A 17,778-nucleotide genomic window follows, 5' to 3' on the forward strand; every position below is an offset into this window, starting at 1 on the left:
GCTCCAGAGGTTAAAGTGGAGAAGAGAAAATTCATTTTACCAGGCTGGGGAGAATTCAGTGAGGTAATGAAGGTAAAGTTCTCGACATAGTGCCTGGCATTAGCTGCTCGGTAAATGTCCACTTTCCCCCCCACATCAGTCTATTCAGAAATCCAGACAATAAAATATCACAGAGTCAAGTTTGTAAAAAAGATGTATTGCTGCATCGTGGAGACTGTGTGAGTGTGAAGCTCTTGGTGTTTGTATGATCGGCTTGCAAAATGACAGCATGTCCCTCAGGTAGGGCCATGTTTGTTGCCCTAAGTGACTTGCAGGTCTTCTCCTGTCTGTACCTTTTAAACAAGAGACAAAACCTGCTGCCAGAATGATTTTTAGTTGTCTTTCCTTTTCTTTCCCATGGCTTCCTACAGTTGGGTTGCCGTTCTAATTAATCTCTTATCAGTGCAGTCAGGGGTCTCCTTTGGAGCCTCTTTGCGGGGGTCCCACTTCAGTAGTTACTAGAGCAGCTTTCTGTTACAGAGGTTAACTTTTGAGTAGGTTCACAAGGAATGTGAGGATTCCACAGGCACAGGAGAAGTTTGCTGTAAGGTGAAGTTGTACTCATTAGGGCTATGGATTTATTCTGACACTCAGTTTGGGCAGCTGGTTTGGGCATGGTTTTAAAAATACAGTCCTCATTATTCACAGATTCTGTATTTGTGAATTCAGATATTCAATTTTTTGTAACCCACAATTCAGTTTTCACATGCTTTTGTGGTCATCCCCAGGGATATGCAGGTTGGGAAAATTTTGTATTGCCCAACATGTGCTCCCAGCCAAAGCTGAAGGAGACCGCACTCTGCCTTCCAGTTTCTGCTCTTGGGCCGTAAACACGGCTCCTTTTCACAGGCTTTTAGTGCCAGTTTTTTGTTTTGAATTTTTGTCCTTTTTATTAGTGAGTTTGCTGTTGAAAATGACCGCAAAGCATAGTGTTAGAGGGATACCCAGTGTTCCTGAATGCAAGAAGGATGTGAGGTGCCTTACAGAGAAAACACGTGTTAGATGAGCTTTGTTCACACATGAGTTAAAGTGCTCTTGGCCATGAGTTCAGTGTTAATGAATCAACAGTATATTAACTAAGATGTCTTTAAACAGAAACACACATAAAACAAGATAATATATTGATCGGTTGATGAACATGTGATCAGAGGTTTGTAGGACCCTAATCTTGTATTTCGCTAGAAACTGACTCAGCATTTGCTAATTCAGCTTTCATGATGTCAAAAAGAAAAAAATTATGACAGATTTTGTTTAAAAATCATGATTGGCTTTATTTGCAGTTCTGGAATGGGACAACAACTCATTCCATAAAATAGAATGAGCATTCCAATGAGCTGGGCAGAGGAGGTTGGTTTTACAGATGGAGAAGGGTTGAAGAAAGCAGAAACAGAAAACAAAAAGCAGATTGGTCATTTCATAGTTGCTTCCCTTGTAAAGGTTAAAGCAGAGGGAACTCAATTTATCATGTCAGGTAAAACTGGCTTGTTTGGAGATTCAGCTGTTTACTCTCATTTGGATTCCCCACAAGGTCAGATAGAGAAATTAGTTTCAGCTTGGTGACATGGAACTTTATTTAACACGAGTGACTCCATTTCAGTTAGGTCTGTTGGGCCTAGTGCAGGAGCTCAGTCCAAACCATTGACCTCTATACATTTTATTTAACAATGGAGACTTTACAGAATATAGCTGCAAGACTGGAGTGTTTGTTGTTCTCTGCCTTCCTTTCTTCACCAGGGTGTTTGACCCAAAGCCATTAGAAAGAGGATTTCTGGGCTGTCTACTTTTTATTTGCTTTTAAAGGAGAGGTACTCACCTCAGAGCTTCAGGAGAGTCATTCTGGTTCTTGCCTGACAAGAGAAATGCCGCAAAAATGGGCTGGCTGCAGGGAGGCCCGGCCACTCCTGGCCCAGCTTTAACCCTGGCACAGTGACCGTGGACGGCTCCAAGTACTGGATAGTTAGGTAAATGGAGACATAGGATGGCTACAACTGTTGAATTTGACTTTAATTGAAGATGATGTTGCTTTATTCTTTTCTTGATAGTTTATTTTCTGCAGATGAATCTCCTTATTGTGGATTACAGCCTTGACTTTTCGTTTGTGTGATGAGGTTTGGGAAAACCGGGGATGTATGGTTTACTTTGCCAGCCTGTTCATTTCAGCTGCTTATTAACTTGCATCTTGGCTCCTTTAGAAGGAAGCAGCCTGAGATGGGAGCTGAGTAAAAACAGTGGATGAGGCCGGGCACGGTGGCTCATGCCTGTAATCCCAGCACTTTGGGAGGCTGAGGTGGGTGGATCACGAGGTCAGGAGATTTGAGACCATCCTGGCTAACATGGTGAAACCCCATCTGTACTAAAAATACAAAAAAATTAGCCAGGCGTGGTGGCAGGCACCTGTAGTCCCAGCTACTCGGGAAGCTGAGGCAGGAGAATGGCGTGAACCTGGGAGGCGGAGCTTGCAGTGAGCCGAGATCACACCACTGCCCTACAGCCTGGGTGACAGAGCAAGACTCTGTCTCAAAAAAAAAGAAACAGTGGATGATTTATTTAATTCTTTTGGCAAGTTCTTGGGAAAAGTAACATGTAGAAAATTTGGTTATAGGTGGTGGCTCATGCCTGTAATCCCAGCACTTTGGGAGGCTGAGGTGGGCGAATCACTTAAGGTCAGGAGTTTGAGACGAGCCTGGCCAACATGGTGAAACCCTGCCTCTACTAAAAATACGAAAAAAATTAGCCAGGCCTGGTGGTGCACACCTGTAATCCTAGCTACTCGGGAGGCTGAGGTTGGAGGATTGCTTGAACCCGGGAGGTGGAGGTTGCAGTGAGCCAGGATCGCACCACTGTACACTACAGTTTGGGCTCCATCTCAAAGAAAAGAAAAAGAAAATTTGGTTGAAATCATGGTGAGAACACTCAGTGTCCTTCCTATTAGGCAATCTTTCTTTTCACCTCTGTGCAAATGACAGTATAGTCTTTTCCTGGTGGAGCCTACAGTTAAGGAGAGTGTTGCTTTTTAGGTCTGTTGAGTGAACTGAATCTCTGGATTCACTGAGCGGCTCTGTCATAGGCTTTCAGGGCCCCTTTGCAGGTAGGTGATAATGAAGAGAGGGTGCCATGAACAGGAGGGACAGGCTGAGGGAAGGGTCCTGTGTCCCAGCAGAGCACACAGCCTCCATGCCATTGCCTTCCCTCATCTCCTGGAAGCTTGATTCATGATCCCTGTTTGCTTGCTGTGCTGACCTTCATTTGAATGGGATGTTTGTGTACCCCACCTTGGTCTGGGAATAATTGGGTTCCCTGCCTTGCCATGATAGAAGGGTTGTCCCTTCTGTGACCGCTGCATCGAGGGTTACAAAATACCACATCAGTATTAAGTGCTGGAAACTGATGAGTCTTGGACAACTTCAAACTAGGCATCCTGAGTTTTCCAGAGACATCCTTATCTTTCAGGTGGGAGGGAGTCATCTGTTTCATTTCTTGGGGAACAGCCTTTGATGCATTTACTTCCTCATCTGTAGAGAGGTGCATTTACTAGCTTAAGAACTTAATCCGGATCTTTTTCTTAGAGATCTTCATACTGAAATTCCATTGCAAGATTATCTGTAAGTATTCTGGATAACTTCAGACAAACTGAAACAAGGAAATTTAACACTCCTCATATTTTGTAGTAGTAGTAGTTGTTTCTGTTATAGACTGTTTTAAAATCTGTCATTGTTTAAATCCTTCTCTTTTCTCATGAAATTATATCCCCCTTCCTCCCTATTACATATGCTGGGTTGGACTATAATATTTAAAAGAGAGATTCATCTTGATATACAAAGGAAATTAGAGTTTCATTTTATATGTATGATATTCTGTGTTGTCTGGTAATAGAAAGATTTAGTGGATCTGAACAAGGAAAGACACATAAAAACCATGAAGCAGGATCCGAGTGGCACTGATGGCTGTATTTTGCTGATGTTAACTACTTGGAGAAATTTTTACAGGCAGTTGATTACTCAGTTTTCATATTGTTTCTGAGATATTTTAATTGAATAATGTTTGGGAAATTATATTCTAGTGGAGATAAAATATCTTCAGTAACATATTTTAAGTAAATGTAAAGAGTTTCCTTTAAATTATCAGTAGGTTTCTAATTTTAGTTAAAGGAGCTTTTCCCCTCCTTGTCTTTCCCCACTTCGAATGCTTGCAAGCAGTTTGAAAAGTGATTATGTTCAAGCTTGATCTTTGTCTTCTTATCTTGATAAATCGAATACTCTTAATGCTGCAGTTTAGCAGCAGCAGTGAACAGCTGCCCCTAGGAGTAAAGATCTTTTTCATAATTCATGTTTGGACAGGAAGGTGTACCTGGTAATGAATCTTGATCTAAACCGCCGTGATGGACCAAGGGTATGATGGCATACTGGTTTGCCTTCACGCTTTGGCTGTTCTTCGAGAGCTTACTAATAAGAAAAAACAAACAAAATAAAGAAGTCATAACCAGGTAGCTGTCTTGGGGAAACAACACTCCATGAAATATTTTAAGTGTCTTAGGGTAAGAAAAGTGAGAATTTTAATACATCACAGGTTAGAATCAACACAGTCATATGCTACATAATGACATTTCAGTCAACTATGGACTGCGTATACTACAGTGGCCCCATAAGATTGTAATACCATATTTTTACTGTACCTTTTCTGTGTTTAGGTAAACAAATACTTAACCGTTGTGTTACAGTTGCCTACCGTATTCAGTACCATGCTGTGCAGGTTTGTAGCCTAGGATCAACAGGCTATACTGTATAGCCCAGGCGTGTAGTAGGCTACACCATCTAGTATAAGTGCTCCCTATGGTGTTCACACAGCAATGCATTCCTCAGAACATACCCCTTCATTAGGCAACACGTGACTATACTTAGGTTGTTTCAGGATCTCCCTGTCCTCTGAATGACTGAGCCCTTTATGTCCCTAATCCTTCTGTCACTTCTGGGAGGCTCAAAGAGGCAGGCAGGTTTTGTTTTCCTTTGGTTAGCTGTTCTGTCTTTGACATTAAATGTAATAATCATTTCATATTCTGTATAAATCTTTAGACTTTTCTGTATCTGATCTCTACGTATGTACAGTATTAATTTTAGGTCAGCAGGAGGATAGACTTCTCTGACTGTGTTCAGAGAAATGGGGCAGAAAGCAGAGATTGCTCTAATTTGCATCCTGTCCTGACTGTATTTTCTGATTGTATTGCATTGTGTTAGAGAATGTGGTTAAGACAGTGTGTGCTATTTGTTGAGTCTTGCTTTATGGCCTAGTCAGGTTTTGTAAATGTGCCAAGTTTGTTTGAAAGTACATTTTCTAATTGTTAAGTGTAGGGTTTGTCAGAAATGTTCCAATCTTCTGTATATTTACTAATTATTTTTGTTTGCTTGACATGAGTTTATAATTGGGGGATATATATATGTATATGTATAGTTTGTGTGTGTGTGTGTGTGTGTGTGTGTACTTGTTAGTTTTTCTTTATAATTCTGTCAGTTTTTGCTTTGCATAGTTTAATGCTGTTTTTCTAATTAGTGGTTTGTTGTTTGGGGTTTTTTTGTCCTGAACTCATTTTTGTCTGATAACTTTATGTCAAGGTTTTCCTTTTTTGTTCAGTATTTGCCTGATACATCTTTTTCATCCTTTTACTTCTGAATTTCTTTCTGAGTAGCTTTTTATGTGTCTTTTGTGAAGAGCATCTATATGTAAATTTGCTTTTCTTTAGTCTGAGAATCTGTCTTTTAAATGGTGAATTGGGTGCACTTATCTTTAGTATTACCAGGTGTTTTCTTTATTCCTTTTTCTTAGCACCCACTTGTGGAGCAGGCTTGAGATGAGATTTCTCTTTACAGACCTTTCTCTCCCCACCCCAGGCCATGGACAGGGAGCTTTGGTTGCCATTTCTCTGGGCTGGTTGTTGTTCTTGCCTTCTTCACTTGGAGGGGGCAGCCTTTCTGTGTGCCCATCTTGATGCAGGGACCTTGTTCCAGCTTCCTGTGCCACACAGGTCTGAGGCCATGTCTGGGTCTTTGTGACTTCTGGATATTGGCCCCTGTACCTGGTCTTGTTTTCCCCTTTTTTCCACCAGGGTTGCCCCAGCCCACTCTTTCTCTTAAGCCCTGGCTTTACATTTTCTGTTATTTCTCCCCTTCCTGCTTCCCTCTTATTAAGAGACCAAGTCTGACTGTGCTGCCCATGCTGACCTTAAACTCCAGGACTCAAGCCATTCTCCTGCGTCAACCTCCCAGGTAGCTAGATTTCAGGCGTATACCACCATGCCCAGCTCTTTTCTCTCTTATTTCTGACACCTGAGATTTGTGCATTTAGGAAAAAAAGTTCTAATTATCCTTTAATACTCCTTTACATTCCTAGTGGGAAGAGGCTCTACCTTAGCTCAGCCCACCTCCTCACCTGCACCCCAATTCTGTTTGGTTCTTGATGTGCAAATGATGTTTGTGGCTAAAGATCTCTCTGTAGTATTGGTGTTTGAGCTTTTCTTGTTTTTACCTGCTGGACTATTTTTACCTTTGACTTAGCTCCTTAGTAATACAGTCATAAGCTTAGTAACAGGGGCCACCTTCTGAGAAATGTGTTGTTAGGCATTTTCGTTGTGTGAACATCGTTGTGTACTTAAACCTATATGGTACAGCCTACTGCAGTCCTAGACTACAAGGAGTAGCCTTTTGCTTCTAGGCTGCACACCTGTACAGCATGTTACTGTACTGAATACAGTAGGCAGTTGTAATACAATGGTATTTGTATATCTAAACATAGAAAAGATACAGTATCATAATCTTATGGGACCACCATGTATAAGGGGGTCCACTGTTGACTGAAACGTCAATAGGTGGTGGTTACGTGTATTTTTTTTTTTTTTTTTTTTGAGATGGAGTTTGGCTCTTGTTGCCCAGGCCGGAGTGCAATGGCGCAATCTTGGTTTACCACAACCTCCACCTCTCGGGTTCAAGCAATTCTCCTGCCTCAGCCTCCCTCCCGTGTAGCTGGGATTACAGGCATGTACCACTACACCCTGCTAATTCTGTATTTTTAGTAGAGATGGGATTTCTTCATGTTGGTCAGGCTGGTCTCAAACTCCCAACCTCAGGTGATCCGCCCACCGCAGCCTCCCATAGTGCTGGGATTACAGGCGCGAGCCACCGTGCCCGGCCCGTTACATATATTTAACAAATATTCCAAATGGAAAGCAAAAGCGTTCCTGTGGCTGTGAACTGATGTTCAGTGGAGTGGCTCTGTGTGTTTATTTCCTGACATGTGACTTTGCACAGGCTTTACCACATGTCAGAGATTTGCCAGGCTGGAGGATGGGGTGACGCAGGGACCTGCAGGCCATAGAATTTTTTGGCAACCCTGGTTTACTTTCAGAGAACGGCTGCAAGAGGTTGAGTTTGGAGCCTCATCTTCATTATTCTAAAGGGAAAAGAAGGGGAAATTCTCTGTTGTCTGTCAAGTACTCTATTTTGCTTTGTTTTTCGTATGAAAAAGAAAAGGGAATGTTTAGGTTTGCCAAAGTGTACATTATAGAAGCCCTTGATAGAGCTGAAAAGCAGTGAAAGTGAAAATGACGTTCTGATAAAAATCTTTTGCCTTACTGAAGCTATTTGGAGAAACTAGACTAGAGAATTAAAGGATAAAGCATTGTGTAACCAGAGAGGCCAACACCATGATTGTGGCAGTGGCCAGTCTCCTCCATGCTCTGAGGGAGAACCTGTTGCACTCACGTTGTTTGTTTGGTTGAACTTTTTATTGTGGAAAAAAATGTCCAAGACACACACACTATAAAGAAGAATATAGTGACAAGTCTGTACTCACCCCCAACCCCTTCAGCCACTTATCGTGGCCAGTCCTGTTTCATCTCTACAAACACCTGCTCTCTCACTTTTTATTTTGAAGCATATTTTAGATCCATATCATATTCACTGGGAAATATTCCAGTGTGTCTCTTAAAAACAGATTTTTTTTTTTTTTTTTTTGAGACAGGGTTTCACTCCCATCACCCAGTCTGGAGTGCAGTGGTGCGATCTCCACTCGCTGCAACCTCCACCTCCCAGGCTCAAGCTGTTCTCCTGCCTTAGCCTCCCTAGTAGTTGGGACTACAGGTGCATGTCCCTGTACCTGGCTAATTTTTGGTAGAGACGGGGTTTCAATATGTTGCCCAGGCTGGTCTGAAACTCCTAAGCTCAAACAGTCCACCTTGGCCTCCCAAAGTGCTGAGATTACAGGCATGAGCCACCATGCCTGGCCCACAGATTATTTTTTTAAACATAGGTACAATATTAGTATTGCTCCTAAAAAATAAATCATTAATATCTTAATATGATAAGCTATTGATAGACTGTTAAAATTTCAAGTTATCTCACAAACGTCATGAGTTTATCTTTTTCCACTGAAGTCAAGATTCATATAAGGGCCACACATGGTGGTTGTTGAAATGTCTGTGGTGTCTCTTAATCTATCAGTGTGTCTGTCTTCTGCCCTCACCCCCTCGTTTGTTGAAGATGCAAGGTTATTTGTCCTGTAGCATTTCTTACAGTCTGAACTTTACTGATTGTATCCACATCCCACCTCTCATGTTGTTTTATATATTCTTTTGTCCTCCTTTTTCATATAAGCTTGTTGTTAAAGCTAGAAGCTTGATCAGAATAATAATTGATGTTTTGAGGCTGCAAGACTGCTTCACAGGTGGTGATGTGTTCTTTCATCAGGAAGCACATCTAGTATCTAGTATCTCTCTTTTTGTGTGTGATTTATTGGCTGTGTTAATGCTTAACCTAGATCCATTATTTCACTGGAGACTGCAATATGGTGATACTGTAATTCTAGCATGTCTTTTTCTTTTATTAGTTGGAATATATCTATAAAGAGAAACTTTTACTTGTCTGCTATGTGGTTGGCAATTGGTATAGGAAAAGCAGAATTTATGTTTGATTCTTGCCTAGAAATGGACAATAGTGACCAGTTAGTTTGTTTTAGTATCATCATGGACTTGTGGACATAATGACATAGAGAAATCTATAATATGATTTAGTCAGTCACAGTTTTGACCCTTACTAATGCTCCAGTTCTCCCAGTGTTTTAAATCAGAACCTCTTGAGGTTGGCCGATGAATTCTTTTGACTGGCCCTCTGAGATGACAAGATGTTCCAGGCTCATCTTGTACATTCGCTTCCCCAGACCTGGAATCAGCACTTCTACAAAGAGCTCTGGTTCCTTTCATGGAAAATGGCATTTCGAGACCTCATTCTGGGTGCTAGAGTGCTCATTGTACTGGGTTGGTTATTGTTTCTGAGCTTTACAACAGACAGAGCTCAGAAAATGTTCTTCCTCCCCTCCCCTCCCCTCCCCTCCACCCTCCACTCACGTCCTCTCCCCTCCCCTTCCCTTCCCTTCCCTCCCCTCCCCTCCCTTCCTCTCTCCTCTCCCCTCCCCTCCACGCCCCTCTCCTTTCTTTCAGATGAAAATACATCATGAGTTCAAACTGATATTTCTGATACAACATCAGGACTATAGGTTTTCTACTTAATCTTTTTTGTCCTAAATATATACGTTCTTTCTCTCATAGCAAGAATCCTGGTTCTCAATGACACTGGAGATGGTAGAAATAGAATATCATATAATCATTCAGTTGCTTTATCCCATGATACACACCCCACAGCCTCAGAATAACAAAACCAGTGCATTCGCCACCGATTTAATAATCGAGGATGGCTTAAGATTTTTCTTTTGCAGTTCTTTCCACCTTAGTGTATCTCTAGGGGTGCACAGTCTGATAGCTTCTGGAACATTCCCTGTCTGTGAGCTTATGCCCCCAGTTGGAGACATTGGGTTCATTTGTTTTCTTTTATTTTCATTTCTTAGAGATCACTTTTAAAAATATAACTGTTCTGTAATTATTTAAAATATTGTCGTAGTTCCAAAGTCAAATTTAAAAGACAAGATGTACTATATTGAGAAAAGTCTAGATTTTAATTCCTGTCTCCTCCATCCTGTTCTCTCCCCACCTTAATGAGTAACTATTTAAAAGTAATTTTTGTTTTGCTTCATCCTTCCTTTGTTTTTCTTAACATAAAAACATAAGTATACATATTTATATTCTTCTGTTTCTTAGGTAAATTGTAATCTGCTATATTTACTTTTTTCTACTTTGCTTTTTTTATTTTACAAGCCATTCAGGAGATTATTGCATAGTAGTACCACAGTAGTAATATGGCATAGTGTGGGATTTTGCTTTGCTAGCCAATCTGAATTTTTTTTTTTAATTTTAACACATAAATTAAGCCCATTTAAATGTATTGGTATAGCCAATATGTTTGGCCTTGGCTCTGTCATTGTTTCATATTACATATGTATGTATGCAATTCTTTTATATGAGTAGTCTTTTTTTTTTTTTTTTTTTTGAGACAGGGTCTTACTCTGTTGCCTAGGCTGGAGTGTAGTGGTGTGATCTCAGCTCACTGCAGCCTCGACCTCCTGGGTATATGAAGTAGTCTTTTTCTGTGGTCTGTTTTATTTATTCTCTATCTCTTTTAATTTGTATTATTTTTATTATTTTTGAGGGGTTTTTAAAACAGCAAATTAAATTTTTGTTCTAAGGGCTACATATGCCATTATGTAATACCATAGCCACTCCCCATGTTTTCCATTATCAATTATTTTTCTAATAGGAATATTGAAATTAGATAACACCCCCTCAACATCTGGTTTGAAAATACATCCTTTTGGCCAGGCATGGTGGCTCATGCCTGTAATCTCAGCACTTTGGGAGGCCGAAGTGGATCACTTGAGGCCAGGAGTTTGAGACCAGCCTGGCCAACCCCATCACTATGAAAAATACAAAAAAATTAGCTGGGTATGGTGGCGCACACCTGTAATCCCAGCTACTCAGGAAGCCAAGGCACGAGAGTCACTTGAACCTGGGAGGTAGAGGTTGCAGTGAGCCAAGATTGTGCCACTGCACTCTAGCCTGGGCAACAAGAGCAAAACTCCGTCTCAAAAAAAGAAAAAAGAAAAAATAACCTTTTATTTTCTGTTAACTTATAAGGCAATCTTCAGGCATATTCTGTTTTTTAGCATATAAGCATATGGGCTATTTATTCACTTATAAGGCAGTCGTCAAGCATATTCTATTTTTCAGATGTCCTCCTCGTTCTAAACCTCATTTTTTGAACACATAATGGTTTAAAACAATACTTACCTGTTTCCCATAATTCCGTAGGTTGCCTAGGCAGTTCTGGTCTAGGCCAGACTGGCTGGGATTGGATGACCTCAGTCACACTTCTGGTGTCTCAGCTGGGATTACTGGGACAGTGGGAGCCTCTCCCCCTGTGGCCCCTCATCCTGTAGATGGCTAGTCCAGGCTTGTCCACATGGTGACCAAAGGGTTCCCAGCAGCAAGACAGCATAAGTTACCCTGCAAGCCTCAGTTTGCATTATGCTTGTTAATATACCTTCAGCCAAAGCAGGTCTCATGCCAATCTTAAATTCAAGGGGAGCAGTAAATACACTGCACCTCTTGATGGCAGGAGCAGAAAAGTCACATTGCAAGGGGCATGCATAAAAAGGAAGGATTTTTTCTGCCATTTTACAGTCTGCCACAAATAACGTTATACAGTACTTCAGTCGTGTCTCTTTTTAGTCATTGTCTATTGGTACCCTACTATGACCAATATTGAAATTAGCTATAATCTCTTATTTTCCCTGCCTTCCCTCTTCTGTGTCTGATTTAGAGAAATACCCTTTATTAGCTGTAAGGAAGTCAGCACTCTTATTCTACCTTCTTGTGTGCCCTCTTCATTCTGTCCTTTTCTTTTTAAAATAATTATACCATATTTACATTGTCAGAGCAAATAGCCATTGTGTACTCTATGCTAACGCTTATAACCATCGTTTAGTCTCTGTTTTACAGGTAAGTGTACATTTAATTCTCACTCTCAGTTCCTACGATGATGTTTGTTCCGTGAGTTTGGTCATCTACTACATTTTTTTGGAAGAGTCATGGGAAAAATGCTCCCTGAGTTCTTGAATGTTAGTTTGTCAGAAGCCTTTGTACTTGAAAGTAGGCTCAGCTAGGTGTAAAATTATATATGAAAGAACCCTTGATTCAAATGTTCTTTCTTTGAGAATCTTAAATATGTTCCGTTTTATTTTGGCTTGAAATGCTTCTCTCAAAGTGTGATGGCAATCTGACTTTTTTTTCTTGACTTACTCTTTTTGACCAGATGCGCTGAATTTTTTTTTTAAGTCTCCTAGTTTTACTGAAATGTATATTTTGACTAGTTGTTTTGGATCCGTTTTCGCAGATGTATGCGGTATAGCCTTCCAGCATGCAATATTGAGCCTTTTTTGGTTATCTGAGCAAAGTTTTCTTGAGTTGTAATTTTCAGTGTTGTTCTGTTCGCTTGCTTTTGTTTTTGTCTATGAAAACTTCTATTATAGCTATTTGGATCTTTGCCCATCATCTGTGTCACTTTCTTTCAAGTCATTTTTAATTTATTTAACTTCTAATTATTTTATTTAATTCTTTTTTGGTTTTAAAATTTTTTATCTTTTAATTATCTGTTTCTCTTAAGGCAAGTTGTGTTTTTTTATTCTTGTATTTTTTCTGATTTGGCCCTCATAAAACAATTTTCCTTTTTATATCTAATTTTTTTTGAGTTTTAATGTTTTCTTGAGTACTGTGACCTCATTTCTGAGATTTCCTAATTCTGATTTAATGTTCATTCTGTTTGTCTGTCTGTCTATCTATCAATTTACTTATTTATTTTTAGTCGAGTATCTGTTAACCTAGGCTGGAGTGCATTGGTGCTATCATAGCTCACTGCAGCCTCAATCTCCTGGCCTCAAGCAATCCTCCTGCTTCAGCCTCCTGAGTAGCTAGGACTACAGATGTGTGCCAGTATGCCTGGCTAATTAAAAAAAAAAAAAATTAAGACACAGGGTCTTGCTGTATTGCCCAGGCTGGCCTTGAATCCCTGGGCTCAAATAATCCCCCTGCCTCAGCCTCTCGAGTAGCTAGGATTATGGGTTCAAGCCACCATGCCTAGCCTTAATGTTCTTTCATATATTATTATCTTAAATCTTTTAGTTCATTTCAAAATATTAGGTACAGCTTTTCATCTCTTTTTTAGGCGTGTCCTTCTGTCATGCATTCATTGGCCATAGGGAGAATTTTTTCTGCTGCTGCTTTATGGGATTTAAATGCAGTCCTCTTCACTTACCTCTAGTGGCTGTTTTCCTTTCTTTTTACTGCTAAAATCTCTGAGGAAACATTAAATTGACAATAAAATATTTCCATCTACATATGTTTAAGGTCAGTTGTTAGGCCAGTGAAACCAGTAAAACTGCAACAAAATATACTGTAGAATTTGCTACCTGAGGTGGAATTCATGTTTATATTCGGGACATCTGTTTAAAAAAAGTTAGCAGCCAGGAGTGGTGGCACAAGCTTATAGTCCCAGCTACTCAGGAGATTGAGGGAGGAGGATTGTGGAGCCCAGGAGTTCAAGTCCAGCCTGGGCAATATAGCAAGATCCCATCTCAAAGGCTGATCAGTAAGAGACAAAAACAAGTATATATTCTGGAATTTGGTGAAGAAATGAGTAACCAGCACAGTGACACAGTGACAACGGCAAGTTTGGTTGAGGGGACAATAAGGAACAGGCAAGTGTTGATTCGTAAAGATGTTTGTTCTTTGGGCCACATACTGTGTTACTCCCCACAGAGAAGTTACATGATGGAAACTTAGCTTCACCTTGGCATCTGTGATAATTAACATCTTGATTTAACGTAGCTTCCCTGTGCAGCCTTATTTATGCCATAGAGTATCTGCTATTTGCTTGCTTATTCCAGACCGTACTCCACAGGTCCTCAGGTGGCCTTTTCACTCACTGCTTCCTCCCTTCTCCCTTGGGAAGCTGGAAGGCAAGCTGGCCACGTGCTACAGGGCCTTCTGGCCGAATTACAGATTTTGCTCTTAGTGAACTATCTAAAAAGTTACTCCAGTTCATAGCCATAAGGTAACCTTTTGGGCCAGAACTCATAAAATATGGCATATTTTAAGTATGGTATTTTATATTACAAGTATGGCATATTTCTGAGGAAATACCTTTCCTCAGATATTTAGTGATTCAGTCTCCCTCACCTCACCTCCATCAAATGATTGTTCAGAATTTCTTAATGATGTTGTGCCTTCAACTGCATTTAAAGTGACTCTTGGCCAGGCGTGGTGGCTCATGCCTGTAATCCCAGCACTTTGGGAGGCTGAGGCGGGTGGATCATGAGGTCAGGAGATCGAGATCATCCTGGCTAACACGGTGAAACCCTGTCTCTACTAAAAATACAAAAAAAATTAGCCAGGCATGGTGGTGGGCACCTGTAGTCCCAGCTACTCAGGAGGCTGAGGCAGGAGAATGGCATGAACCTGGGAGGCAGAGGTTGCAGTGAGCCGAGATTGTGCCACTGCACTCCAGCCTGGGTGACAGAGCAAAACTCCATCTCAAAAAAATAAATTAATTAATGACATGACATTAAATTAAATAAATAAAGTGACTCTTACATCCCCCCTTCCTTGCTATCTTGTTTTCTGAAGCACTGATTGTTTCCTTTTGTCCATACCCCCACCATTGTCTTGTTTCCTTGACTAGAATCTGAAATTCATGATATGTCCCCTGTGCCTACAACAATCCCTTATGTGCACTAGTGCTCAAATGTTTGTTGAATTAATGCATGTGTGCCAGACACTGACCTGGTACTGAGGATACTGTGGTGAACAAAACAGATGCCCTGCCCTCATGGAGTTTGCAGTCTAGTGGGAGAGACAGAAATTAGTCCAGTAAAGGGTAGAAAGTGCTTTGAGAGGGCAGGACAGGGTAAACGGACCTCGTCTGCGGCAGTCAGGGAGGCTTCTCTAAGAAAGAGAGTTTTGCTCCAAGAAGTGAAAGAATGGTCAGTGAGAGCTTTGTGACAGTGGCAGGAATGCTCCACGATGATGAAGCGCCTTTTCTAAAGGCTCAGCCACAACAGGGAGAAGGGCCGACAGGTTCCAGGAGTGACAGAAGGCCAGTGCCAAGCAGTATTGTGCGGGCAGGGGAGGGAGCAGGAAGCTGGAAGATAGGTAGGCCATGTGCAGAGCCTTCTGGCCCAGTTACAGATTTTGCTCTTAGTGAACTATCTAAAAAGTAGCTCCAGTTCTTAGCCATAAGGTAACCTGTTGGGCCAGAACTCATAAAGTATGGTACATTATGTGTAATGAAGACAGGATTTTATAGGACTCCCAGCACGAAATGCTTATCATTACTGGTAGAATCCATGGGCCATGGCTTCAAAATGGTTTCCTCGTAACAAATTTGAGAGAACAAAGCATAGCTCAGGTAAAATGAATATATATAGTAAATAGTTCATGTTTGTATTATATATGAGCAGTTTATATTACGTTAATGATTTTGTTTTTGATAATTATACTTTATTTGCTGAAGTTTTGAAAATATTTTTGGCCAGGCGCAGTGGCTCATGCCTGTAATCCCAGCACTTTGGGAGGCCGAGGCGGGCAGATCACTTGAGGTCAGGAGTTGGAGACCAGCCTGGCCAACATGGTGAAACCCCGTCTCTACTAAAAATACAAAAACTAGTCAGGAGTGGTGGCACACACCTGTAATCCCAGCTACTCAGGAGGCTGAGGTACGAGAATCGCTTGAATCCTGGAGGTAAAGGTTGCAACAGTGAGCCAAGATCATGCCACTGCACTCCAGTTTGGGTGACAGAGCGAGTCTCCGTCTCAAAAATAATGATAATATTTTTTAAGTGCTTCTGGTAGAGAAACATTTATTTGAGCTGTAAGATTAAAAAATAAAAACAACAACAAAAACCGCTTTAAAATGTGCAAGAAGAGTGCTTGCTTTTATTGCTGATTTTACCTGGATGGTCAAATTCTGTAGAAACGTTTGGATAAACATATCAGAGGCAATAAGGCAGAGTGGAAAGAACTCCATTTTTGGAGTCCCATAAGGTCCCACTTGGATTTCTGGGGTCCCACCCTTGATTTCTTATCAAAGGTTTCTGAGCCCAGGTGTCCTCCTGAGTAAAACGAAGCTGAAGTAATACTTTGCATGCACATCTGGAGCAAGATGGTGAGCCTCCTCCTCATAGACACACCATTCCCCCTGGTGTCTTTAGAGCAGACCTCACAGGATGGATCAGGTTGGGTGAGATGATTTTTTTCTTTTTTTGAGAGAGTCTCACTCTGTTGCCCAGGCTGAAGTGCAGTGGTGTGATCTTGGCTCACTGCAGCCTCCACCTCCCAGGCTCAAACCATTCTCGTGCCTCAGCCTCGGGACTACAGGCGTGCACCACCACACCCAGCTAATTTTTTGTATTTTTAGTAGAGACAGGGTTTCAGCATGTTCACTAGGCTGGTCTCAAACTCCTGACCTCAAGCGATCTGCCTGCCTCAGCCTCCCAAAATGTTGGGATTACAGGCGTGAACTACCACGCCCGGCCAGGACGATTATTAATACAACACTTAGCACAGCCATGACAAGTCTAGGAGTTCTCAACTAAATGGTAATTCTTAGCTACACAGTGGAAGATTAAATTCTTTGTCATACTGATTTTTGTACACAATGCCTTTTTAACTTATGTCTTCCAGAAGGAAGGAAAAAAATCACTTTATTTTTAGACCCTAGAGACTTTTCAGAATTATTTGTGAAGTAGGTTATAGATGTATTTAATGTCCAGGCCTGGTGACTCACACCTATAATCCCAGTGCTTTGGGAGGCTGAGACTGAGGACAGTTCAAGACCAGCGTAGGTAACACAGCAAGACCCTCATCTCTACAAAGAAATTTTAGAAATTAGCTGAGCATGGTGGCACACACCCACAGTCCCAGCTACTTGGGAGGCTGAGGCAGGAGGATTGCTTGAGGCCAGGAGTTCGAGGCTGCAGTAAGTGAAGATCGTGCCACTCTACTCCAGACTGGGTGAGACGGTGAGACCCTGTGTCTAAAATATAACATAACATAACATAACATAACATAACATAACATAACATAACATAACATAACATAATGGATACATTTAACCTTTCGGGTATACATGGATCTCTGCTTGAAACTGCTACACCCAATAATTTAGGAGGCAGAGAAGAACCATATGTCTCAGTCTCATATTTTTGTCATGATTTGAGCTCATTGAGTCAAGCTTATATTATGTGTGATGTATTGTTGATTAGCTGTTCTTTCTGACTAGTGTAGGAATTTATCTGCTGCCTGAACACTTCCCAAGTAATTTTTTTTTTAAATGAGCCATCAAATAGGATGTGGTTTGGGGTTTCTCAGCAGTGGGAATGGATTTGTGTTAATCTGTCTAGATGCTCTTTCCCTGTCCTTTGTGAACAAACAGTGGCATTCATTTCTGAGCAGGGTGTTGAGGGTATAGCCTTGTGTTCATGAACAAGCCAAGCTATCTCATCCTTGACCTTTAAAAGATAATGGGACCTTGGACTCATCACCCTGTGTGAACTCATGGAGGTAAACAAGCTAGTGCTTAAGGCTTTAAGCTAGCAGTGAGTTTTTAATTTTTATTTCTTACATTTTTTAACAAGGGAAGACTAATGTATAATTTAAAGGAAATAATTTCATAGATGTGATAGTGGAAGAATAAGAACTTATGATCTGATTTTGTGTATTCATGGGGCTCTTTAAAAGGAGAAATGATCCAG

General features: G+C 41.0%; 1 protein-coding gene across 12 annotated transcripts in view; it reads left to right on the forward strand.

The window, feature by feature from the left end:
* Window positions 1-17,778, forward strand: part of PARN (poly(A)-specific ribonuclease) — a 193,263-nt gene that overhangs the window by 100,204 nt on the left and 75,281 nt on the right. For 2 of the 12 annotated variants that reach the window (XM_055365790.2, XM_063699633.1), the window contains one exon: window positions 6,935-7,248. The exons of 9 other annotated variants lie outside the window; for them this stretch is intronic. In XM_055365790.2, the coding sequence (XP_055221765.1) occupies window positions 6,935-7,233 (299 nt within the window). In that variant the 3' untranslated portion in view covers window positions 7,234-7,248. Of the gene's footprint in view, window positions 1-4,376; window positions 4,707-6,934; window positions 7,249-17,778 lie in introns of those variants that run through there. One more of the 12 variants, XM_055365798.2, reaches the window with a different exon arrangement.

This window comes from Gorilla gorilla, chromosome 18 (assembly GCF_029281585.2).
Source record: "Gorilla gorilla gorilla isolate KB3781 chromosome 18, NHGRI_mGorGor1-v2.1_pri, whole genome shotgun sequence".
In the NCBI taxonomy this organism is placed as follows: domain Eukaryota; kingdom Metazoa; phylum Chordata; class Mammalia; order Primates; family Hominidae; genus Gorilla; species Gorilla gorilla.